General features: G+C 37.3%; 1 protein-coding gene across 1 annotated transcript in view; it reads left to right on the top strand.

The window, feature by feature from the left end:
* Nucleotides 1-26,891, top strand: part of LOC150088379 (dynein axonemal light chain 1-like) — a 173,251-nt gene that overhangs the window by 38,098 nt on the left and 108,262 nt on the right. Inside the window, exons 3-5 of the mRNA XM_090370753.1 lie at nt 3,262-3,371; nt 19,525-19,580; nt 19,685-19,740. Coding sequence (XP_090226879.1) covers nt 3,262-3,371; nt 19,525-19,580; nt 19,685-19,740 — 222 coding nt within the window. The remainder of the gene's footprint in view (nt 1-3,261; nt 3,372-19,524; nt 19,581-19,684; nt 19,741-26,891) is intronic.

The raw sequence follows: 26,891 nt of genomic DNA, 5'->3' as shown, positions 1-26,891 counted from the left end.
ATATGTATGTATGTATGTATGTGTATATATATGTATGTGTATATATACACGTGTGTGTGTATATATGTAGAGAAGAGCAACGAGATTAGTGTGAGAAACAAGAGAGGGTATTCTTTCAAGGAAACGCTTCAGTACTGCACACCGTACAAGTATTTTTATGTCCGTAGCTGCATCTTACTGCCATATAAATAAAAAATATCTTATGTATATATGGTGTTTTATATATTTATATATAAAAAAACTACTTTTTTCGAAAACAAGAGCCAATCTTTCATTTTAAGCACTATTTCTGTGTTAGCAACCCAAAATCTATAAAGTAAACTTACTTTCATGCTAGATATGACCAAAATTTGTTTTTCAGTGTAATTGCACATTCATTAGAAATAGGTTTAATTTTTTTTTATAAAGGGAGATGATATGAGATGGGTTGGGTTATTTAGACTGTGAACTCAGACATCTAACATGAGATATCATCATATTGCACATATAATTGTGTGTTCTCTGCTTGGTTTTTGGGAAGAAAAACTGAAGTTTCTGTTAGAAAGAACTATGCAACCCTTCCCAAGATCCTGTGACTCAGCCATGGTATGAACTAATAAACTCATTTGAACTATTTAAAGTACATAAAAGTTATCCCATTCAAATGGGATTGAAGCTAGACTTTTTCACATATTGTAGAAGACCAGAAGTTATAGCCACATTAGGTTAGAAGAGGTAGAAGGTGAATAGAAAATTGTGTAGATAGTTTGCATAAATGATACAACAATATTTCATGCCAAGGAAAATTACCTCACTGTTAGGAACGTTAGACTGGATAAAGTCAAGTTTCAAGATAAATTCAGAAAAATGGAAGTGGTGACTTTCACTCTGAATACATTTATCTCTCATATAGCAGCTTCTCAAATGACCACATTTATACAGGTTATATTATTCCTCTCTTGACTGTTTTTTTTATGAAAACCCCAAAGACCAGAGGTATTAGAATTTATAGTACTTAGTACCGTGCATGGAAGAAGATATTTGTTGACATTAGACTTGAACATCTGAAGGTTGTAATTTGCAGGAAATACGTATGAAGGAAAGTTGTTTCAGAAAACAGAAGTAGAATGAATAAATGAAATAGAAGAAGAAAAGTTGCTTCTGTGTGTAGTAGTAGTGGCATGTGATGCAAGAAAGCAAGTGTATGAGCTTATGCAGCATCAGCCAAAAAAAAAAAAAAAAAAAATCACACCATTCCCTCCAAATGCCTGTCCAGTTCCTCCTTAAATTTATTCAACCTATCAACTTCCACAACGACAGATGGAAGTTTGTTCCAGCAATTAACCACCCGCTGGCTAAAGGCAAATTTCCGAACATCTATTCTACATCTGTTTTTCCTTAATTTGAATTTATGCCCCCTTAGGTTCGTAATGTGAACAAGTGGAAGAATCCCTTCAGAATTCAGTGTGCTCAACCCATTCAAGGCCTCATACACTTCAATCAGATCACTGCGCAGGTGCCTAGTCTCCAGACACTGCAATTTGCAGAACTTAAGCCTCTCTTGGTAAGAGGATCCCTTCATTCCCCTCACCAATCTTGTTGCTCGTCTCTGTACACGCTCAAGTAAATCTACATCCTTCCTAAAATAAGGCCTCCAGACCTGTATGCAGTACTCAAGACCTGTATGCAGTACTCAAGGCCTGACCATTGCCTTATACAGAGAGATAATCACCTCCTTTTCCCTGCTAGCAAAATTCCTATATATCATTGACAAAACCCCATGACCTGCCCTGGCAGCCTGTCTACATTGCTCAGAAAACTTCATATCTGACTGCACAATTACTCCCAGGTCTTTTTCATTTTCTACCACCTTAAGTGTAGTACCACACAGTTGGTACGTTTCTCTGTGGTTACTTCTACCCATATGCAGTACTTTGCATTTGTCAAGGTTAAACTTCAGTTGCCACTTCTTAGCCAATCTGCCCAAATTATCCATATGTTCAGACTGCTTTAAAAGAGAGAATGGGAATTATAGAAGCTAATTCAGAAGAATAGTACCCATGGAAGAATTCATAGAATAGGCATGCAGCAGAAACAGAACATCTATGAGACAGAGAGTGGAGAGACTCTGTCAGAGATGAGTTATTAAACAACCTAACTGACCCTTTTGAATGGAAGCTAGAAGCCTGAGAGAGGTTTTTAGCATTAGCATTAGCATTAGTACAGGCATATGATGCAAGAAAGCAAGCTTATGCAGGATCAGCCAAAAAAAAAAAAAAAAAAAACCCCACTCCCACTTCACCCCTCCATTCGTTCGATCGAAATACCTGTCCAGCTGAGCCTTAAATTTATTTAGGCTATCAACTTCCATGACAAGGGATGGAAGTCTGTTCCACCAACCAACTACCCCCTGGCTAAAGGCAAATTTCCGCACGTTTATCCTACATCTGTCTTTCCTCAATTTGAATTTATGCCCTCTCAGGTGATTATTCTCAGCAAGAGGAAGAATCCCATCAGCATTGAGCATGCTCAAACCATTCAAGGCTTTATACACCTCTATCAGATCACTTCGCTGGTGCCTAGTCTCCAGATACTGTAATTTGCAAAACTTAAGTCTTTCTTCGTAAGAGTACCGCTTTGTTCCATTCACTAATCTTGTTGCCCTTCTCTGTACTCGTTCCAGCAGCTCTACGTCCTTCTTGAAATGAGTCCTCCAGACCTGTATACAGAACTCAAGGTGTGGCTTGACCATTGCCTTATACAAGGGAATAATTACCTCTTTATCTCTGCTAGAAAAATTCCTGTATATCATTGACAAGACACTATGAGCTACTCTTGCCGCCCGTCTGCACTGCTCAGAGAACTTCATTTCTACCTGCACAATTACCTCCAAGTCCTTTTCATTCTCTACCACTGTCAGTGTAGTACCACAGAGTTGATATGTTGCTCTGGGGTTGCTGTTTCCCATATGTAGTACTTTACATTTGTCAATGTTAAACTTCGTTTTCTACCTCTAAGCCCATCTGCTCAACCTTTCCAGATCCTCTTGCAGCAGCATAGTGTCAGTAGTGTCCTTGACAACCCTGCCAACCTTTGAATCATCTACCACCTGGGACTATTACTTACTCCGAAGGATTTAAAGCACTAAAAAAAAATTGCATGACTTTTGTTCAAAATGTTGAAATTATCATTGGCTGTTTTATAATTTCAAAGCTAATTCTTTTCATTGTTTTTTCTAAGAAAACAAGAAAAACTTGCTTTTAATATGTTTTTCATTAATAGGAAGCTGCACATGGAGAAAAGGCTGCAGAAGCAACTGTAATAAAACTTGTTGGCCAATATCCACCCATTGACAAATTAGATGCATCTTTATCCACCTTAATCTCTTGTGAGTAAGTTTTTATTTTACTTTTTGCACAATATCAGCAGTCATTGAGTATTTTTTTTTTCATGTAGAAATATTAAATTTCTATTATTCATTTTGATCATATAATTATTAAATTGTTCGATTGAGAAAGTTTTTATAGAAAGAATTATATTACAGTGAGAAAGATAAACTAAGTTATGCATGAATGTGGCATAAACTTGTAATATTCTGATTTAATATTCATGATTTTCGTCATTTGCATAACCTGCAGAACATATATTTCCAGCATGTACACTATACTCCAAAAAGTATCTTGATATCCTGTTTTCATAATCCATTGTATCTTCCTACTTAAACAAGCTACTGAGACTTGTATGTAAAGATGGCATATGAGGCACACAAGTTATTTGTTTTTGTCGTGGCATGTAGAGCTGAAATGACTGATTTTGAGGGGGTTGTTATTATCAAGTGTCATATTGCTGATTTGACTGTTAAGTGGAAGCGTGATGGTACCATCACCATCCAGTAACACACAAGAAAACTGTGAATGCTTACTCCATGCGACCAGAGGATGCTTGGAAGGATAGTATGACAATCTTGTCCGATATCCCTGTAAAACATCAATCAGGAGTTTAAGGTATCGATAGGAGTTGAGGTCTGTATGAATGTGCTGCATATGGAGCTCCACAGCCTCGACTTTTATGGGAGAGCAGCAGTGCATAAGCCAAACATGATCAACCATAATCATCAAACATTATCAACCTTGCCTTGCATGGTGCAACAAGTGTGATAACTGGTCCACAGATTGTGATCAGATGGACATGTATGAAGAATGCCTGGAGAACATCTGCTGTCAGAGTGTAGTGCCAACATAGCTAGGTTTTTGGCGCCCTTGGCAAATTCATGGCTCTAAGCCTTTTTTTGATAATTGGTAAAATCTTAATAAATAATAATAAGTACAGTCGGACGTCTGTTTACGAACTTCTTTCTAGGAATTTTTCTATTTACCAAATGTTTTTGAATTCCCCTTGATAATTACATTTAAAATAGTTTCTGCAGAACAAAGAAAATTTTCCGTATAACGAATGGATTAGGAGAGACTTAATTGTTCAAACAGTGGGCTTCTGAGCAATTTAGGCAATCTGTTGCTAAGCATGAATTAAGAGCTAAAGAGATTACCATCTGTAATTTAGTGGTAAAGGGTGCCAAAAACCTAGCTACACCACTGGGTATTGATATTACTAGCATGTCCACGAAATGCCAAATTATTTTCAGCACAGAACAATATACATTTTAATATTATTTTCAATATATGGTGTCTTTTGTTTCCATAACCTCCTTTCTGACTTGGCCAATCTGTAACCAAGTCACAAAGGCAGATTACGAGAAAAGGAAGGGGATAAATCAGATTGGTCCACTTGATATCGATGGTTTCACTGTTGATGATCCAGCTCAGATAGCTGACAAACTGAACGAGTTATTAAATAGGGAAGTGAAGGCCAGAAGCTTATCAAACTCTAACAGGGAGTTAAATGATTTTGTAATAACAGAGCAAAGTGGAGGAGAAATTAAAATTGTTGAAGTTAAACATAAGAAAGGAACACTGGGTGGATGGGATTTATCAAGTTACATTTAAAACAGATGGCAAAGAAAATAAGCAAACCCTTAGCCCTAATTAGCATTAGCATTAGTAGAGGCATTTGATGCAAGAAAGCAAGCTTATGCAGCATCAGCCAAAAAAAAAAAAATAAAGTAAAATAAATAAATAAAAAATAACCACTTCCACTTCACCCCTCTGTTGGTTCGAAATACCTGTCCAGCTGAGCCTTAAACTTATTTAAGCTATCAACTTCCACGACAAGGGATGGAAGTCTGTTCCACCTACCAACCACCCGCTGGCTAAAGGCAAATTTCCGCACATCTATCCTACATCTGTCTTTCCTCAATTTGAACTTATGCCCTCTCAGGTGATTATTCTGAGCAAGAGGAAGAATCCCATCAGCATTGAGCATGCTCAAACCATTCAAGGCTTTGTACACCTCTATCAGATCACCTCGCTGGTGCCTAGTCTCCAGACACTGTAATTCGCAAAACTTAAGCCTTTCTTCGTCAGAGCACCATTTTGTTCCATTCACTAATCTTGTTGCTCTTCTCTGTACTCGTTCCAGCAGCTCTACATCCTTCTTGAAATGAGGCCTCCAGGCCTGTATACAGTACTCTAGGTGTGGCCTGACCATTGCCTTATACAAGGGAATAATCACCTCCTTATCCCTGCTAGAAAAATTCCTATATATCATTGACAATACACCATGAGCTACTCTTGCAGCCCATCTGCACTGCTCAGAGAACTTCATATCTGCCTGCACAACCACCCCCAAGTCCCTTTCATTCTCTACCACTGTCAGTGTAGTACCACAGAGTTGATACGTTGCTCTGGGGTTGCTGTTTCCCATATGTAGTACTTTACATTTGTCAATGTTAAACTTTATTTGCCACCTCTCAGCCCATCTGCTCAACCTTTCCAGATCCTGTTGCAGCAGCATAGTGTCAGTAGTGTCCTTGACAACCCTGCCAACCTTCGTATCGTCTGCAAACTTGGACATTAAGCTTGATATACCATCATCAATATCATTTATAAATACAGAGAACAATAAAGGACCCAATACTGAATCCTGAGGGACCCCACTATTAACATTAGTCCACAATGAGCAGTGTCAATTGATTACCACTCTCTGTCTTCTCCTCCTCAACCACCCCTTTATCCATAGCAGCAATTTGCCTCCAATGCCACACTGCTCCAATTTGTGCAGCAGTCTTCCATGTGCAACAGTATCAAAAGCCTTTCTAAGATCCAAGTATATAACATCAAAGTTATTCCCTGCATCCAGTTCTTTTGTAACTGCATCATAGTATCCAATCAAATTGGTCAGGCAAGACTTCCCCTTAACAAAACCATGCTGTGTCCGAGCTATAACTGAAGTCTTGTCTAGATGATCCTGCAGTGCTTCTTTAACCAGTGCCTCCATTAATTTTCCTGGAACAGAAGTTAAGCTCACAGGTCTATAATTACTTGTGTCAGCCTTTGATCCTCCCTTGTGAATTGGGGTCACATTTGCACATCTCCAGTCCATGGGTACCTCCCCTGAGTCCAAGGAAGCTCTCATAATTATGGCTAAGGGTTTGCTTACTTCCTTTGCTACCTCCTTTAATATAACTGGATAGATCCCATCCACCCCAGGTGCCTTTCTTGTGTTTATCTTCAACAATTTCTCCTCCACTTTACTCTCAGTTATTACAAGATTCTCTAGCTTACTGCTAGAGTTGAATACACCTTTGGCATTCCCCTCGCTGAATAACTCCTCGTGTGTGAATGTCGATGCAAAATATTCATTTAGTTTGTTAGCTACCTGAGCGGGTCATCAACAGTTGACCCATCGATATCAAGTGGACCAATCTGATTCATCCCATTCCTTCTAGAGTTTACATTAGTAAAGAACTCTTTGCTGTTTTTCTTCGCATGCCTTGCCAAGGATCTCTCGTAATCTGCCTTCGCCTGCCTAACCTCCTTTGTAACTTGGTTTCAGATCAACTTGTATCTGTCATAGGCTTCTGTGTCATGTGTTAATTTGTATGTATCCCATGCATTTTTCTTCTCTGCCATATGCCTCATTAGTTCATCTGACATCCATTTAGGCCTAAACCTTGAACAATATTTCTTAGTTGGTATGTAAAGCCTAGTAGCTTGCAAGATAAGTTCTTTGAATGCTTCCCATTTTGAATTTGCTGTTGGTAACATCATCAGTTGATCCCACTGTATAGAATTTAAATACTGTCTCAGTCCATCGTAGTCGCCTTTACGAAAGCAATACCCCTTCCCTTTACCCCTAATGGTAGTTACCTCTTTGAGTAACTCCCACTTCAGAACACTGTGATCACTGCCACCTAGTGGTTCATTTATCTGCAGATTCTTAATGCATGAAGCATCACTACTGATAATCAAATCAAGAGTATTAGTCCCTCTAGTTGCCTCCTGAACATGCTGATGTAGAAAACAATCATCCAATAAATCCACAAAAGCCTTGCTAGTGTGTGAGTGACCAGCCCCCAAATTCCAGTCAATATCTGGGAAATTAAAATCCCCCATTATAAGACTCTCTGATTTACTGGCCCACTCTATTTCTCTGTACAGTTTCTTATTATACTCATCGGAGTCATTAGGCCTATAGCACACTCCTACTCTCAATTTTGATCTCCCAATGCTTATGTCACACCAAACGGACTCGACACTGCACTGTCCAGGGATGTCAACTGGCTTCACTTCCTTGGATTTTATGTGTTTCTTAACTAATAGCATAACCCCTCCCCCCTTCCTATCCTGTCTATCCTTTCTGTAGACATTGTACTCCCTAAATTCCAGTTCTGCATTCCTTATATCTGTGTGACACCACATCTCTGAAATCCCAACAATAATTACGAGAGCATCCATGGACTCAGAGTTGGTCCCACGGACTGGAGATGTGCAAATGTATCAGCAGTTCACAAAGGGGGATCAAAGGGTGATACAAGTAATTACAGACCTGTTAGTTTAATTTCTGTTCTAGGGAAAATAATGGGGCCACTGGTTAAAGAAGCATTGCAGGATCCTCTCTGCAAGACTGCAGTAGTAACCATGGGTTTGTCAAGGAGAAGGCTTGTCTGACCAATTTGATGGGGTACTATGATGTGGTCACAAAGGAACTGTTAACAAAAAATATTTTTGATATCATATACTTGTTTTTCACAAAAGCTTTGATACTGTTGTATATGGAAGAATACTATACAAACTGGGTACATTAGGAATAGGTTGCTGCTATGGATAAAGGTATGGTTGGGTGGGAGAAGACAGAGAGTGGTAATCAATGGACTCTGCTCTGTGTGGACTAATATTATTAGTGAAATCCCTCGGGGTTCGGTGTTGGGTCCATTTCTGTTTTCTATATTTATCAATGATATTGATGAAGGTATATCAGGCTTAATGTCCAAGTTTACAGACGATATGAAGGTTATCAGAGTTTTTAATAATAGTAATGACAGTACGCCACTGCAACAGTATCTAGAAATGTTCGGCAGATAGACTGAGAGGTGGCAAGTGAAGTTTAACATTGACAAATGCAAAGTATTTTACAAATTAAAATAATAACAATGACAAATGCATATGGGTAGCAGCAGTGCTTTTTTTGTAAAAAAAATAGGTGCCAGTACTCATTCTTTGCTATCAGGAAAAATTGAAAATTAAAAGGATATGAAAATTACTCTAAATTTTTTCCCCCTGATATTGTTACTTTAGTAGTAATGTTTTTAGAATAAGAACAACAAATTAAGTATATTAACACAGTTTATTAAGCATAAATTTATTATTCAGGTATATAAAAAAATAAGTAAACTGTGAGTAAAAGAATTAAAAATAAATTTAAGTTTTTGTAGAATATTCATATTTTCATTAAGTTCTCATCCGACACGCTATGCCGACTTCTTTTCCTCCTCTTTGTGTGTCGGTTGCTGAATGATGTTTCTGAAGTAGCCATGAATCGACATATTGTGCTGGATCGAAGCGGGTCAGTGGTCAGTAGTGAAGAAACTGTTTTTGTCATCAACAAAGTGCTGGCGATCAGATTCATTTGTGAAAATCCTCGCTCACATTGACTCGGTGAAATTGGTATCGTACTCAGAGCGTTCATCAAATGCTTCAATTCTTCCGAAACCTTCTTACTAATTAGGTATCCACGAATTGCATTTAACTGTAATTGACAATTTTCTAACTTTAACATTGTTTCACCAAATGCCAACAATTCATATTTAGAAGTATTAATACCTCCGTTGCCCTCCTCTCGTCATTAGTATTGTCACTAGTTCTTAAATTTGAATTTTTTCTTTTCTTTTTTTTTTTTTTTGAAACTGTCCAAAATATCGGTGCATTCGGATATTTAGGTGCTGTGACCATGTAAACAGATAGGGAAAATTTACAGAAATTTACGGAAAAAATGTGGATAACGCACTTCCGCGAAACAACGGATGATTATTTGTCGCTGTAAAGAAAATCACTTTTCTAATTCTCGAACGGGGCGCTTACAGTGGATTCACAGAAACCTACGGCCCGTGAGGAAAGTGAACTAACAGCATTTTAAATTTTGTTAATTACAAAAACATTTTTTAATTAAATGTTTTGTTCAGTAAATGTAATTGTATATTGTACTTAATAATTTTTGAATATTTTCAATTTTACTCACAACAAGATATCGAAAATGTAACACACCAAAGAAATCTAACTTTGAATTTTTTTGAATATGGCCCCTGTACAGGAAAAGGTTGGACACCACTGCAGTAGAAGGTGGACCAGATCCCACTTGGAATACACCTTGATCTGCTCACTCTTGACCAATGCGACTTCTCCGTGTGGGACAGGTGGTCGGATAGGTTTTACCAGGTACCACTAAGTTGCAGAATGCTAATCCCTTTAGCTCTCTTAATTCGTGCAGCAGCACTAATTGCCTGAAGGCCAGAAAAGTGAACAGGGTGTACCGAGTTAATTCTCTCCTAATCCGTTCGCTATATGAAAATTTTCTTCGCTCAACGGAAACTATTTTAAATTAACTTCCAAGGTGAATTCAAAATAATTAGAGATCCAACTGAGTAATTTAGAATTATAAAAAAAGTGGTTATACAGTTTTATATAGAAAAAATTTTAACAATTGACAGTAAAAAATGCAAATTTAATTAAATCATTTTAAGCTTATTTGAATAGTAGGTAAACATGTGAAAAAAATTTACGGAATATTACAAATTTCGAAGTGCATTGCATCCAAATGTCACACATCACTCTTAATAAAGGTGCCAGGACACCATACCGTTGCGTACCATCCCAAAAAAAGCACTGGGTAGCAGTAAACCCAGAGTAACATACCAATAATCACTATTCGCAATATAATGACCCTCTCCAAGCTTATTTCGGGTAGACTAGATGCTCCCATCATCAATAGGCTCATCATTCTACCTAAAGATAACAGACGAGCAACTAATCACCAAAAATCTAAGATCTGACCTACTGTCAACCAAATCAGCTTGCTCAGGCATATGTTTCCAGCAAACACAATTGGTCTCCTGAACGACCTAAATATTAACCTCGAGGCAATTTGCATGGACAAGGCCTACAGATCCAAAGTCTTTGCGGATACCTAGATACTTCTGCTCTCTGTAGGCTTCTGTGTTTGAGGACAAACTGCACTCCCCTTCTGTTCCTGACAGCCTTCTACAACTTGCCTGCTCTCCCACATCGTGCTTTGAGGGATACTAAATTTATTTTGAACATTTATCCTGAGCATTGTCGTAGCCTGCTGTAATAATTTGATCTGTATCCTTTATATTAATGTATATATTGTTAATCTGTTATTATTATGTTTACCCTCCTAGCAATTGTTTGTTGTCTAGGGGTAAATGTAACCTCTCCTTTTCCTTTACTTGAATAAATAATAATAATAACTGTGCAATACTCTACTCAGAGAAGTGGAGAAAAGACCTGGTAATTGTGCAGTCAGATATGCAGTTTTCTGAATAGTGCCGGCAGGCTCCCAGAGCCTCACATGGGATCTTGTCAATGATATACAGAAATTTTGCTAGGAGGTGATTATCCCATTGTATAAGGCAATCGTCAGGCCACATCTTGAGTACTGCATACAGGTCTGGAGGCTTCATTTTAGGAAGGATGTAGAGCTGCTGCAACCATCCTTCTTCAACTTAAATTTATGCCCACTTGTGTGTAGTCTCAGCAAGAGGAAGAATGTCATTCACATTCAGCTTACTTTTTGGTAAAGAACAACCAGCCCATTTTCCCCCCTCACCAATCCTGTTACCCTTCTCTGTACTTGTTCCAGCAGCTCTACATCCTTCCTAATGTAAGGCCTCCAGACCTGTATACAAATATTCGATATGTGGCTTAACCAGTGTTAAGCCACATAATCACCTCCTTATCCCTGCTAACAAAGTATCTGTATATCCTTGACAAAACCCCATGAGTTTTCTTGGCAGCATGTCTCCACTGCTGAGAGAATTTCATATCTGACTACACAGTTACACCAAGGTATTTTTCATTTTCTGCAACCCTGTGTTTATGCGTTGATAACACAGATGATGTTACTCTGGGATTACTGCTACCCATATGCACTACCTTGCATTTGTGAATGTTAAACTTCAACTGCCCTTTCTCAAGCCAGATCCAATTTTCCTAGATCTTGTTGTAGTAGCTCACCACCCAGCCAACCTTTGTATCATCTGCAAACTTTGACATTAAGCCTGATACACTGTCATCAGTATCATTAATAAATATTAAAAACAACAATGGGGCCCAGCACTGAACCCTGGGGGTCTCTACAAATAACACTAGTCCACGAAGAGCAGTTTGTTGGTTGATATTCAATTTAATGACACAATGGCTGCTGAGGCCACATTGTGAAGAGCAATGCCCATCGATAACCATTCTCTGTCTTCTTCCACTTAACCATCCCTTTATCTTAGCAGTAACTTTCCCTTAATGCCACATTGCTCCAGTTTGTACAGCAGTCTTTTATGTACAACAGTATCAAACAGTGTTCGCAGGCCGGCCACTAGTTAGTACACCGGACCAAACCTATTGGTAACTCTTTAGGAGGCTTCCGGATCAGCTAGTGTATAATCTTGCTACCTCTACTCTGCCAGATAGTGACTGGAGTGAGTCCGAGTAGTGTGCATGTGCGGGGGGGGGGGGAACATTGTCGAGGCCATGTTATGTCAAGGATCTGGGTATATTCTTACCATGTGTAGGCCATATCCAAAAATTTCATTACTTCATACAGCATGTCCCCCCCCCCACTTTTTCTTACTATTGAATACACCATGAATTGTCAAACTAATAGAGTAAGCTTATCTGCGAAACAATCTAAACCTCCCAAGCACTTCCTAATTCATTTCACAAATATACGTGGTCTCAATTCTAATCTCAGCGATGTCCATTTCCACTTGCAGTCTGCCAAACCCCATGTACTTTTTCTGACAGAATCTCAGTTATTGGTTGATTCAACTACTGCTCATCTCAGTTGCCCAAATTATTTACTGTATGATTCCTTTCGCCTCAAAGGTGGTACTTGTGCATATGTCTGTTCCGATATTCCCTGTCAGAGACTTGGTAATTTGGAATCTCCTCTTTTCAATCCTCTTTGGCTTAAAATCTCTCTCTACCTCATTGTGTCAAATTCATCTGTTGTCTCTACCGTTCTTCCAACTCCACTAATCACTTGGAGCCCTTTGACTTCCTCTCTTTGCAACTTGACTTTCTCCAGTCCAACTTTCCTAACAGTGAGGTAATTTTCTTTGGTGATTTTAATGTTCACAACTCCAGCTGGCCTCGTTCTCTAGTCACACTGACCCAGCTGGTCGAGATGCTGAGGCTTTTGCAATTACTAATGACCTTGCACAGATTGTTCATTTACCTACAAGAATACCGGACAATCCTAACCATACAGCCAATACGCTTGATCTTTTTCTCACGAACAACCCTTCTAAGTACACGTCAAAGTGAGTGGTCCTTTAGGTACCTCAGATCACAACTTGGTGATTATCTCTTCTCCAGTGGAGCTTTTATCTATTGACTATTCCCAACCTCGTGTTGTTTGGCATTACAAGAATGCAAAATGGGATGACCTGCGAGATTTCGTTTCTTCTTTTCCGTTTTCTTCTTTATCTTTTATCTTTACCAATTTCTAAGCAAAATGATATATATGTCTTTTGGGGATTACCCTGGCTTCTAATCTCTCTTGGCACAAGCACATTACAAATATTGCTTCCTCTGCATCTAGAAAACTTGGTTTTCTCTTTCGCTCTTGGCGTTACTTTTCTTCCAAACAGCTGTTCACTCGATACAAATCGCAAATCTGCCCTACCATGGAATTTTGTTCCCACATCTGGAGTGGTGCCCCAAAACCTCTCTCAGGCTTCTAGATTCCATTCAGAAGAGGGCAGTTAGATTAATTAATGACTCCTCTCTAACAGAGTCTCTCCACTCACTGTCTCATAGAGGTACTGTTTCTGCTGCATGCCTTTTCTACTGATACTTCCATGGACACTGTTCTTCTCAATTGGCTTTTATAATTCCCGCTCTCTCTCTTTCAAAACAGTCCAAACACGTGCTGCCACCAGCCAACATCCATTTACTGTCCAACTTCAAACTCACACAACCAACTTTTCATTCAACTGCCGTTTTCTGGAACCAACTAGTTTATTCATTCAGCTGTTGTTTTCTGGAACAACCTTCCTTCATATATATTTCCTGAAAAATACAGTGTACAGAAGTTCAAGTCTAATGTCAACAAATATCTTCTTTAGTCTTCTCAACCTCCAACCCAAGCACAGTACTAAGTACTACAGGTTCTAATACCTCTTGTATTTGGGGTTTTCATTAAAAAAAAAAAAAAAAAAGCATTCCTGAAGTCCAAGTACATGTACAGTAGACTCTCGATTTTTTGGGATAGATAGTAAAAGAAAAATCTTGGGTAAAGAGATACTTTCCATGACTTCTTTGTAAGCCGATTTTTAAGTAACTCAGGAATGACTAATAAAATATTGCTGCTATATCTCTGATATGCCAAAATTACAAAACCACATAATATCCTCAGAAGAATGAAGAAAAATAGTTATATAGTTTCAATTAATTAATTATTATTTTTTATATATTAGTTATATATATGTAGAAAAATAGTTATATATTTTTAATTAGTTCAATTAAAAACTTTATCTGGGGACAGCGGTGAAGTAGCGGAGTGGCGCATAACAAAAGAAAACATGCATGTCATTGTATTTTAAAAACTGATACTGTATGTATTTCATAGCCTTGGTTATTATAGTTGACTTCATTGGTGTCGATCCCTTCACTGCTTCTTATATTCTGGCTTTGTCCTTTATTATTGTGTTCACCGTTGACACTGAAAAATCTGAATTCTGCACGATACTTGTTAATGTTTGACCATTTTCATACATCTTTATTATTTTAATTTTCTGATCCAACTTGATCGCTTTCCTTTTCTGATCCAACTTGATCACTTTCCTTTTCTTGGTAGATTTACTAGTACCGCTGGCACTTATTCTCTTAGTTGGCACCGTGATAACGTTCAAAATTAAATTTTCTGAAAAGAACTCATTATTATCACGAGCTCCCATTTTATTAAAGCACATTTCTGGAGGTCACTACCATAAAACAATAAAGACAATATGCAGTTTCTGGTTTATTCGGCTTTTCTGTTAGTGCAATTCATTATAAATTGGTAGTAAACTCGATCTTATTGCATTTGCACTAATACCGATAGCTGGAATTCTCTGGGTTTTTACGTTATTATGGTGAAATGTGTGTCTCCTTCACTGAAATCTTCAGTCATATAAAAAAAAACATAAATTTTAAGAATCTTCACTTTATTCCTATTTTTAAGCTTGTTACTCCGTATCTCACATGTGCAATTTGTGTGTGCCATGATCTTCATTATTGATTGCTTTTTTTTTTTTTTTACTGTTTTAAATTTTACAATCCTAAAAAAAAAAAAATTGAGTGAAAAAAAATTTATGTAAGTTGGGGACTTACTGTATCGAAAAATGTTCAGCAACCTATGATAAAAATATGATCAATATATAAAAAAACTTGCTATGCACTACTCACGTGTCCAATACAGTGCTTCCTTTTATTTTTACGATTTTGATTTTAAATCTAATAGCTTCCCTGTATTTTTTACGATGTCACGTATGGTTTGGTGTCACCAACATTGTAATGGTCCATTAGATTTAATGGATGCACCGTTTTCAAACTTTTGAACAATATCAAGTTTCTTCTTAATTGAAAGCACAACTCTTTTGCGTTTACCCATCGTTTTTGCGATTTGTAAACAAAAAAAATATTTACTATAAAAAAAATTTCTACATTCCTGATATAAATAATGAAACAAAATTTGTATTTTTGCAGTGCGATGGAACACAATTGATGTGACACACTAAAACAAACTAAACATTTATCCTTTTTTTTTTTTTTTTTTGAGCGGTGGGTTCACTTGAAGACAGCAAGGGTTGTAAGATAATAGGTACATTAATCTCCCAATGATGACTTATAATGCCACTTCTTGTCGCTTATTTACAACTTCCCTTTGTTTATACCTATTCTAGTTACTTGAATTTTATGATTTCTGGTTGTTTTTTTTATTTGGAGTCTTGAAGTGTGTCAGTTAATCTGATTCCGGTAAATCGAGAGTGTCCTGTATATGATATCAAAATTATTTTTTGCATCCAGTTCCTTGGTCACTGTATCACAGTAACCTATCAGATTGGTTAGACAAGACTGCCCCTTAACAAATCCATGCTGTGACTGCAGCATAATGGCATTCCTGTCCAGATGGTCCTGCATTACTTCTTTAACCAGTGACTCAATTAGTTTCCCTAGAACAGACGTTATGCTAACAGATCTATAATCACTCATTATCTTTTGATCCCCCTTTATGAATTTGGGGATACATTTGCACATCTCCAGTCCATAGGAACCTCTCCTGAATCCAATGATACTTTTATAATTATGGCTAAAGGCTTGCTTACCTCCTTTTCTTCCTCTCTCTGTAATGCCCTTCTGTGCGAGAAACTGCTTGACGATGATCATATTGTGCAAAGGTGCTTTGTTATGAAGCAAGAACCACTCACCTGACTCAGCCATGTCTGTCCTAAGACGCCGACCTATTTTCAACAGTGTACCCATCACTCCTCTGTAAAATTCAGCATTGGCTGTCAGTCCTTCTGGTTCAAATTCTTTGTGCACAGCTCCTTGCTAATAAAAAAAAAAAATCACCTACGTTGTTTTGGTTCGAGACGTTTTCCTCAGAAAACTTTCTCCAAACCTTGCAGCTGATTGTCTTTTTGTTTTAGGTTCATACACAAAGCACCGGGATTTATCACCGGATATGATTTTTTAAAAAGTCTGGATCACTGTCTGCCATCTCAATTCTCGTTTCTCCTTCAGTTCAACTGTCAATGCACATGGTTTGAAGTGCAAGCACACTTCCCTTTTTTTTTTTTTTTCAAATCTTCAACACCAGTTGGATGCATGGTATCATTGCTGATGTGAAGCTGGTCTGCTATCATTCAGAGGGACAGGTGGTGATCTTCTGTTAACAGCTGTTGAACCTTTTCAATGGTCAAGTCTGTACAAGACTGGGATGATCAACCACTAAACACATATTATGGACATGTTCCTTCCCTTCATGGAACCACCTATACCAGTGAAAAATGTTGGATCATAGTAGTGCTTCATGTCCATAAGCTGCACTCGCCATCGCAACTGTTTCAGTTTCTATTTTTCCAGCTCTAAAACAAAATATTATTGCCACTTTTTGCTTGGTCCTTGAATCTGTGATGAAGTGATGCCAACTTAAATATGACTTTCCAGTAGAACACCTTTGTGCACATGGATTAAACTTGGCACAGAGCCAGTTCAGGCTTGATAGTGAATAGTTTCAACAATAGCCAGCATATGGTGCTAGTATCAATTTAAAAAAAAAATAATTCCTAAAACTTTTCAGATACATCTTGTATTACAACTATGATGTCCTTCTCTTCAATTTTGATAATAATGCCTTCCTCTATGTTAACCTATGGGAGATTTGCAACCCTTATATCTTAATAACCTCTTAATAGTATGACATTATATTGCCATCCCTAGTCTTAATATTTCCATATATACCACTTCCATATTTCACAACTCATTATACTGGGTGTTTCAAAAGTGATGGTCAATAATTTAAAGGTGAACTGTACAGGCTACAATATGCAAAAAAAGGGGGATCCACCACTGACAAGGTGAACTGTACAGAGTTGGGATCCACCGTTGTCTTGTTTGTTTACGTTAGGTTATACTCATTCTCTCCATTTCCTCTCTCAGTCCTCTGAGACGTAGCGAGCATACTAGAACTTGTCAAAGGATAGTCAACGTGGAAAGAGGTTATGGCAACAAAGAGTATGCGGACATGCACTTCATGTATGGTAAAGCCAATGGCAGTACGCTCGAGGCTGCACGTTTGTACCAAGAAGCATTTCCCCGCCGAAGGCAGCCCAACAGGCGCACATTCATCAGGGTACGTCAATGCCTTAGAGAACATGGGCACTTCACACATGGAGTACGAGGGTAGGCCCAGAAGCATAACACCTGATGTTGAGGAAAGGGTGTTAGAAAGAACATCCTGTAACATGTAACATCTGCAAAATCCTTGAAACCAGAAATTAAAAATGTATTATTTTATGTTTAATAAAATCACCCTTAGCAAAGGATTCACAGCTTTTTGCTAAACTAGTGCTCCCATAGTCAGTGGCGAATCTTAACAGAAAATGTGCATTATCTCGAAAATGGTTCATTTGTGGCCCGATGTTCACTGGGACTTTTTTTGCTTATTTTAGTTTGTACTTTTCACCTTTAAATTATTGACCATCATTTTTGAAACACTCTGTATAAGAAGTGATTAGCCACTCTGTTACCTGTATCTTTACTTCCCTTCAAAAAATGGCTGCCAAATTTTTCATTTATTTTCTTTACCAGTTTTTAAGTCAGAAGTTATATTTGTTTTTACCATACAATATTGTCATATTTTATCAATTTTTGAAAGTAACCATATATGTTAACAATCACTGTGGTGATGGTGCTAGCAGTCCTTTTTCCACCTGATTTAAACTCATTAGTGTCTTCTCATGTGTATGTGTGTTTTGCTGAAATAAACATAAAATATTGATTAACTGCCAATCAATTCAGTAATTTTTCCCCAATTTTACCCCCTACTAGTTTTCAACTCCCTCAACCACTCATCAATGTCCTCAATTGCATGACTCTCCCAATTTCAAATGGGGTTTATAACTCTTTCATTTTTTGATTTCCTATATTAAAATGTAGGCAGTCATTACAGGCTTACAATTCTGAGGATATTTCAGCTGTCAAAGACATATTATTAAACTTGTTGCTATATATTTACCACCTTATTCTGTAAAAATTATGCCACCCTGTACAGTTCAAATTGCTCTGTCAGACCTGTATAATTTTAATATTGAAGTCTCACTTTAAATGCTAAAATTAATCCATTAAATTTGGAGTACAAAATCCAACAACTTTCATCTGCTGACTTTAGCACCACTACCCTGTTGGTGAGGTACTGTTTAACTAAAATAGATCTATATCCAGGTACACTGTATTGCAGCAAAATGCCTTTGTAATAAACTTCTTATTCCATATTATTTGCTCTTATTTTTTTATAATTTCTTACTCACTTGGTGATGTTTCATCAAATCCTCACAATATACTTGCTGTAGCATTTCAGATGGAATTTCTTTAATAGCACACAAAATATTATCTTGGTATACTGCTCACTCACTATCATGTTTCTGTGAATGTCTCATATGGAACCCAGAATACAATGTGTCATCTTGTATGCATGATTGTGAATTGCAGCTGCCAACCCTGTAAGCCCTTTGTAATTGTCAGAACTTGTGTGACATATTTCTTGCTTTGTTATCTCCAAGGAAAGTTATATTATAATATTTATGATATATTTTCAGAAAAGTTGCAGTTTACCATAGATATTTGTGTTTTTTATACCAGACAAATTGTGTTATTTTCTAATGCCTACCCCCTTCTTCATGGAAATCAAAATGATTTTTCATATATAAAACTAGTTTAAAAATATTTAACAAGTATTATGAGTATTTTGATATTGTGTTCCCGATTTATTTCAGACATTTCTAAGCTTTTTCTGTCAAAACAAAACATGTATAACTATGTTATTTTAATAATTATTCGATATTCTGTTTAACCTGTTTCTGCTAAATACTTTCAAAGAATTTGCAGATGTTACAGATTTAACTAATATGTTTATATTCCTAAGTATAGAAAAATCATTATTAAATAAGGAAATAAAGAAGTTTTTATTAGTAATTTAAATAGAGAAGTACAATGCTTCTCAAAAGGATGTCAATCTTCCCCCCCCACAGGGGGCATTGGCATCCATTTGGGAAGCACTGTACTGGTATTAATACAAGCATACCAGCATATTAGAAGCTTGAGTGTGGATGTTGATACCCATTTATCATTTATATGTATAATTATTTTACAGGTGGTTATCACTGTCAACAAACTGCATTGAAAAGATTACTAATCTGCAAGGATTGAGTGAGTACTGCTGAACCAAATTCAGCTGCAGTTTTATATGAATATTAGCAAATTATATAAGCATTTCACGTGCATAAACCTAACTATTATTTTGATATTTTCAGCTAACCTCAAGATTCTCTCACTTGGAAGGAATTTAATAAAATCAATTGCAGGACTGGTAAGAAATGAGAAACTTTTTTATATTTTTATACTCGTGAAAGCCATATGTTATGATCAGACTGTATTAAAATAATACATATGTACAGTAAAACCATCTATTCCATGTTTTTGGGTTGAAGACAATTTTTTTCCTTTTTTTTTTTGTGCTTGTATGTTAATATATAATGGTTGCAAACCTATAGAAGATTCGCAACCATTATATCTTAACAGTCCCGTGCTAGTATGATGTTATATTGCCATCCCTAAGTTCCTCTAATCTTAATCTGTCCATCTACACCACGCTTATGTTTCACAACCCATTATTTAAGAAGTTATTAACCACTGTTACCCATATCTTAACTTCCCTTCAACAAAATGGGTGCTAAAATTTTCATTTATTTTCTTTACCAATTTTGAAGTCCGAAGTTTTGTGTTTATACCATACAATATGACAGTATCATATGGTAAATTGAATACCTGGCTACATTGTTATATGAAACAAGATAGAATTTTACATCTACCAAAACATCAATCTGGTCTGCATTTTTAATTTTAGTAGTAAGTGTTCTTGACGTAACCATATAGAAGGTCATCAAAAAGAAGATGCTATATTAGAATTGCCTATATTTAAGTATTTAACTTACTAATTAATTTTGCCCCATGGTATATTTAAAACTTAAGACTTTATTATTGATCTGTTCTCTCCAGCCAATAATTCCATAAATAGTTGTGAATGAACTGCATCATGATGTTTGAATCAGTTTTACAGTAGAAACATCATGCTTGTATATTTTCTAACACTATCAGAAATACTTCCTGACAATTGAGAAATGTTTCTCTGTTAGTATTGGAGGAACACCTGTGGGCTGTCTTCACACTGTGGCCAAGTTAGCTTGTCTCAGATGAGGTTTGCATTTTTTTCTGTTTCTGGAAACTTTGGCTATTCATTCCCCTCAAACCAGACTACCCTATAATACACACAATTTACAGATATCATATATTGATTCCTATGACCTCACTGTTTTAGTCCAAATTCTAAACAACCCAACCCAAAAAGTTGGAAAAAAGAAGTTAGCAGAACTTGTGGACATTTTGGAGTCAGATGGTGGAGGTTAGGATCTCTAAATTGACTTATGGTAAAGAAGGGAGCCACAATGTGTTGTAATGGCTAAACCTATTAGCAACTCATTGCATTGATTTTGTTGAAGATCAACCCAGTTTTTGGGATTAGGGATAGATATTATCTCTTTCAGAGACATTACACTATTACTAGACCACAGAGTGACTGCCTTCTCACTTGTACACTGAATGGATCCCCCCCCACCAACACCAAGACCTCACCAGGTATGCCATAAAGAAGGCAAATTGAGACATTTTCACAACAACAACACTGGGCACTTACCTCAGGCCAATTCCATTCACAATCTAGAACATCTGAGTCCGGAGAAACATCTCACTTGCTTTACAACATCATACTTCAAGCATGCAACAAAGCAATCTTTACAAGGAAACCATTCACCAGTGTGGTCCCTTGGTGAAGCCAAGAACTGGATGTTCACTGTCACCAAGAACATGCAGAAGAAAGCCTTTCAGAGGGCAGGCAAAAACCTCTTAGCCCCAAGCTGAATTAGCTTCCATGTACAAAACCACTAGAAATGCTTACATGAAGATGATAAGCAAAAGAAAAAGGCTTCCTTCAGAATTTTGTAACAACCACAGGAAGTGCAGACCCTTGATGGCCTGTCTACTACATTGCCATAAACAAGCTCCCTAGAGGAAGTGGTCAGCTCAACTATCACTCTTGAATGACATGCCAACCATATATGGGAAGAATCAATGTGCAGTCTTCTCACTGCTTTGTTCCCTATGGCTAATCAGACAGCTCCTGAACTACAGCAATAGATCTGCAGTGACAATTCCGCCTATTGTAATGATAACATTGAACCAACCTTAACACAGGATGCCACACTATTCACACAGGATGAACTTCTTGCATAACTAGAATGCAGAAATACCAACAAAACCTTCAACCTCAACAAGGTTAGGGACATGACCTTCTTGAGGTTGAAGCTATGAAAACATTTGCAAATCTTTATCCTGGCCTCATGCTAGCTCTTTTTAACAAGTGCATGCCAATGGAGTCTTTCCCAGCCCACGGAAACTTGCCAGTCTTAGACTATTTAAAAAACCACCAACACTACTGTCATCCTATCAACCAAGATTTTAGAAACCCTACTTTGCTCCAGGATAGCACCTCACTACTCAGCTGAAATTTGATGTCCACCAACCAGTTTGGTTTCAAACCTGACTTTTTCACAGAAGATGCCTGAATCCAACTCGCTACAGCTCTTACATCTACCCAGGAAAAATATTTCATGTCAATATCAATAGACTTTGTCTTGCATTATGCCTTATGGTGGCCAAGCGTCATAAGGCATCTTATCCATGCAAACCTTCCTACAAGCTTATATTGATGTCTACAAGACTACCTGACCAACAGATCCATCATGGTTCACACTGTGTGTTAGAAGACCTGCTGATCAGTTACAAGAGGTTGGTCCCGGAGGTTAGTTGTATGACCTGTTTTGGACAGTTGTCCTCAATCAATTCTTGAACATGGATCTTGGAACTGTCACTATCGTTGCTTTTGCCGATGACCCAGCTCTTCCTTTCTGGGTTAACCCTGGAGCCAGCCTTGAAATCCCAAGTGAACATAGTCCTTGAGAGTTACTGCAATGGGTGGCACCTACAAGCTGAAGGTTTCCTGTGAAAAAATGAAAAAACCAAGTCCATCCTTATAAAAGACATTTTGAGTATCAGACTACCTCCAACCACAGGAAGCCCCATAAAAATGTTTGTGCACATCAATTACCTAGGCCTAATCCTGGATTTCAGGGTTAATCTTCTTCCTGCTTCTAACCTTCCTATTTGCTGAGGTTAGAAAATACAAGGGCTGTTCAAAAAAGAATGATCATAATTTTTCATGAACAACCATACTGCTTGCTATTTCTAGCTGAGCTGCAAAAGTTAAGACCAAACCAAGGTGCATCACATAGCAGCTGCACAGTTGACTCATGTACATAGTGTGACCTTGGCAGTCAAATTTATGCCTGTTCAGTTTTGCCTACATAACAATGGACATGACATGCAAGGAACAGTATGCTGCTCTCAAATATTTTTTGTCTCAAGAAAACATCAGCTGAAGCATATGGAATGTTAAAAGAGGCTTCTGGTGAACCTAGATATCTATATAGGTTAGCTCCCAGGTGATTTTGAATATTTAAAGATGGATGTGATTGAATCACAAAAATCAGCGGTCCTGGAGTTCTAACCACTGCTGTCACCACAGAAACCATAAACACCGCCTACTCGTGAGGGATAATCATCGTATAACAAGGCAACTGGCAGATATGTTGAGAATATCAGTAGGAAGCATCACATGGCATTTTCCATGACTATTTGCATATGACATGTGTTTGAATATGACAAAAAATGGCTTCCACCATGTTTTTGAAGAATGGCAGAAATATTGGAGTAAGTGCATTTCATCAAATGGTGACTGCTTTGAAAAGGACCATCATAATATGGATGTTTAATAAAAGTATGTTATGAAAAAAATTAATTATGATCATTCCTTATTGAACAGCCCTCACACGGTCCTGATAACATGTATCAGTAGGTCTGAATGGGCCCTCAAAAGGTGAACCTCAACTCTACAAAGCAGTCAAAATACCAGTCATCAATATAGTAATGATAATGAAGAATAAATGGAAATTAGAATCTGTCTAGTGAAATGCACTGTTGGCTATCACAAGGGCATGCTGTACATTAAGCACACTTGCTGTCCAGGTCCTGGCTGGGACTTTGCTCCTATACCTGGAGGTAGTATGCATAGGCCTGGACTACTAGCTGAAACTATTGGACCAATGATCCCAAGAAAGAAAAAAAAAAACAAGCCGCCATACATCTCTACCAGGATTGGCAGGACTTCTGGAAAAATACCACCAAGGAAGCTGCGACAAAATGATTTCCCCCAAGAGTCTCCATGACTAGCTCGAAACCACCCTATACAGACCTGGTGAGTATACAGCATTTTTTATTGAAGGCTACAGACAGAGGAAAACTTAGCCTAGGATGCACTCGCTTCCAACAATTTTTTTTGGGCCTTTCCAGAAAGCTCAGACAACTATGGGGGGGGGGGGTAAGTCCTGCTAGAGACATTTCACCCTACTTACCTGACCCGATTCCCCATGCCAGGTGATGGAAAATAGGGGTTGTGGGGTTTCACAAGCCTTATGCTAAGAGGCCAGATGAATAAAACTCCAACACAATCCAATGCCAATCTTCACAAACACCCACTAACCCATGCTATCTGGCCTTTACACATTCTGTATACTACAAGAGAACAGAAACCTCTGGTGCTACTTTACCCATTACACCGTAAACTGTAAACTGTTACTAGTACATTTGGGAGCCACTACTTTTCTTGATGATCCTTTCCTTGTTTTCAAGAGATAAGAAAAGCTTTTTTTAAATGTCATTCTTCATTTGTCATATTTCACTGTGTAATAATAATATACCTGTTTGAAGGTATGCACATGTACTTTTGAACAGAAATGCACATTGTTGATTCAAATGTATATGAACAGATACAATGCATAGCCTATTGTTAACTGTGCATTGTATGTGTCTGTATGTATATTAAGGCCTGATGTAGCCGAGTGGTCAGGAGCGAGAGTGCATAGCATGCATTCCTTGAGTGGACCAGGGTTCAAGCCCGTGACTACTAAATACGATAAATATTTGTATTGACAATTTATTGTAAACTCTACTGACTTGGTTATCGTGCTGGAGTATAAACAGAAAATTTATTTATTTATATAGCAGTATGACTGATATTATATTGTTATATAAACAGAAACATGTAGCAAATTTAGCAAACTTGAGATAAAGCTTGGCATAGTAATGGACAAAATTAAGCCCACAAGGAAGTGGGTAGATGCCTTAGAAGATATTAAAATCAATGGCTTGTCACATACTTATCTGCATTTGTCCAATAATGCATCAAATCAAGCACTTATGACCAATCAAGTCAGTCAAGTGACCTCATCCTAAAAATGGATCAACAGCTGCTAAATACATTAGTTCGTAAAGAGATGATAATAATATTATTATCAGGAGATTATATTGTATGCACCAACATTGAGCCATAATGATGAAGAGGTTGAACAAATGTACACTGAACTTGAAAGACTTCTAGATGAACAAAAAACTCACTACACCATTATTTTAATGCTAAGACTTTAATGCATAGACTTTAATGCTAAGGTTGGAAAGAGACAAAATAGTGCAGAAAGGGAGCTAATGAACACTTTTTTTCAAGAAAAGGGTGAACAGAAAGTGGACATGGAAGAGCCTAAATGGATTAACAACTAATGAAATAGACTTCATCCTCACTAACAGAAGATATATTGTAAATGATGTTACCATTCTGAATAAGGTAAATGTTCGAAGTGATCACAGAATGATAAGATGCACACATGATATAGATGTAAGAAAAGAAAGAAAAAAACTGATTCAAGTAAATAATACGAAGGACTTTGAGATAACAGAAGAGGATAAAAAGCAGTATGTACTGGAACTTAAGAACAAGTTTGAGCTTCTGCAAACTTTCACGACCAAGATATCGACAAGGAATACAACTTTCTGAAAGTGATAAAGCCCGAGAAACCTATAGGTAAAAAGAAATCCAAAGAAGAAAAAATTAGTCAAGAAACACTTGTCATGTTGAATTGAAGATGACAAATGAAGAGCAAGATAAATAATGACAAGGATAAAATTGAGTATACTGAGTTATGCAAAGCCATTGGAAAGAGACTGAGAGAGGACATAAGAAGATTTAACACAAGAAAAGTAGAACAAGCATTAAGGGAAAACAAATGATGTAAATCAGCAGCCACGAGCAGTAATATAGAAAGACATGATACTGAAACTGAAGAATGGTGATGGTGTACTTATAAATAGCAGAGAAGGCATAATTCAAATATCAGAAGGCTACTATAAAGTATTATATAAGGAGCATGGGAATGATGCCAGCACTGGGGAAGATGGATCACAAATTAGCAATACATACGACATACCCGATATCCTTCCTGATGAGGTAGAACATGCATTGAAGAATCAGAAAGCCCCAGGTGAAGATGAAGTTAGTGTAGAGTTGTTAAAATTGGGAGGACAAGACAGAAACTGGCAAGACTCTTCACAAAACATTAGGAAAGGAGTGACACCTAAGGAGTGGAATAATTCAATCATTATTTTGCTGCATAAGAAAGGAGATAAATCAGAAATTGGAAATTATTGACCAATTAGCTTGTTGTCCCACATCTACAAGTTGTTCACAGAGTCATTACTAAAGGATTAGAAAGAATACTTGATGAGAATCAACCAAAAGGGCAAAAGCTGGCTTTACGACAGGAAGGACAGGATTCTCAACTATGGATCATCTTCATGTAATATCGCAGCTAAATGAGAAAACAAATGAATATAAAACACCATTATGCCTGCCATTTGTGAATTATGAAAAGTCATTTGACTCCACACAGCATAAGGTAACGTTTTGGGTACTGGAAAGCCAAGGCATAGATACGCCATACATTATGATATTGAAGAAAATATATGAGAACGTTACCTACTTTATTAGACTAGACAAAGATAGTAACAAATTTAAAATTGAGAAAGGAGGTTGACGAGGAGAACTATATCTCCAAAGTTGTTTACTGCTGCCCTTGAGGAAGCTTTCAGAAGATTAGACTGGTTGCAGAAAGGAGTCAATGTGAATGGAGAGTATCTAAACCATTTACGATTTGCAGATGACAATTGTGATCATAGGCGACCATCCCAAAGAATTAGAGGAAAATCTTATTCAGTTATGCAGAGTTAGTAAGGATTTTGGACTACAGATGAATATGGCTAAAACAAAAGTAATGATGAACAAGTATGCCACAGAAAGGAATATAATCATTGAAGGAGCAGTAATTGAAAAGGTGGATTCATATACTTATCTGGGGCAAATTATTATCTGTAATAATGGTAAATGGCTGGAAGTCAAGAGAAGAATAAATTTTGGATGGATAGTATTCAGGAAATATAGTCACATACTGAAGAGCAATA

Source organism: Mastigoproctus giganteus, chromosome 3, assembly GCF_048544385.1.
Source record: "Mastigoproctus giganteus isolate SK-2022 chromosome 3, ASM4854438v1, whole genome shotgun sequence".
Lineage (NCBI taxonomy): Eukaryota > Metazoa > Arthropoda > Arachnida > Uropygi > Thelyphonidae > Mastigoproctus > Mastigoproctus giganteus.
The sequence above is the reverse complement of the archived record's forward strand: the minus strand, read 5'-3'. Positions and strand labels throughout refer to the sequence as shown.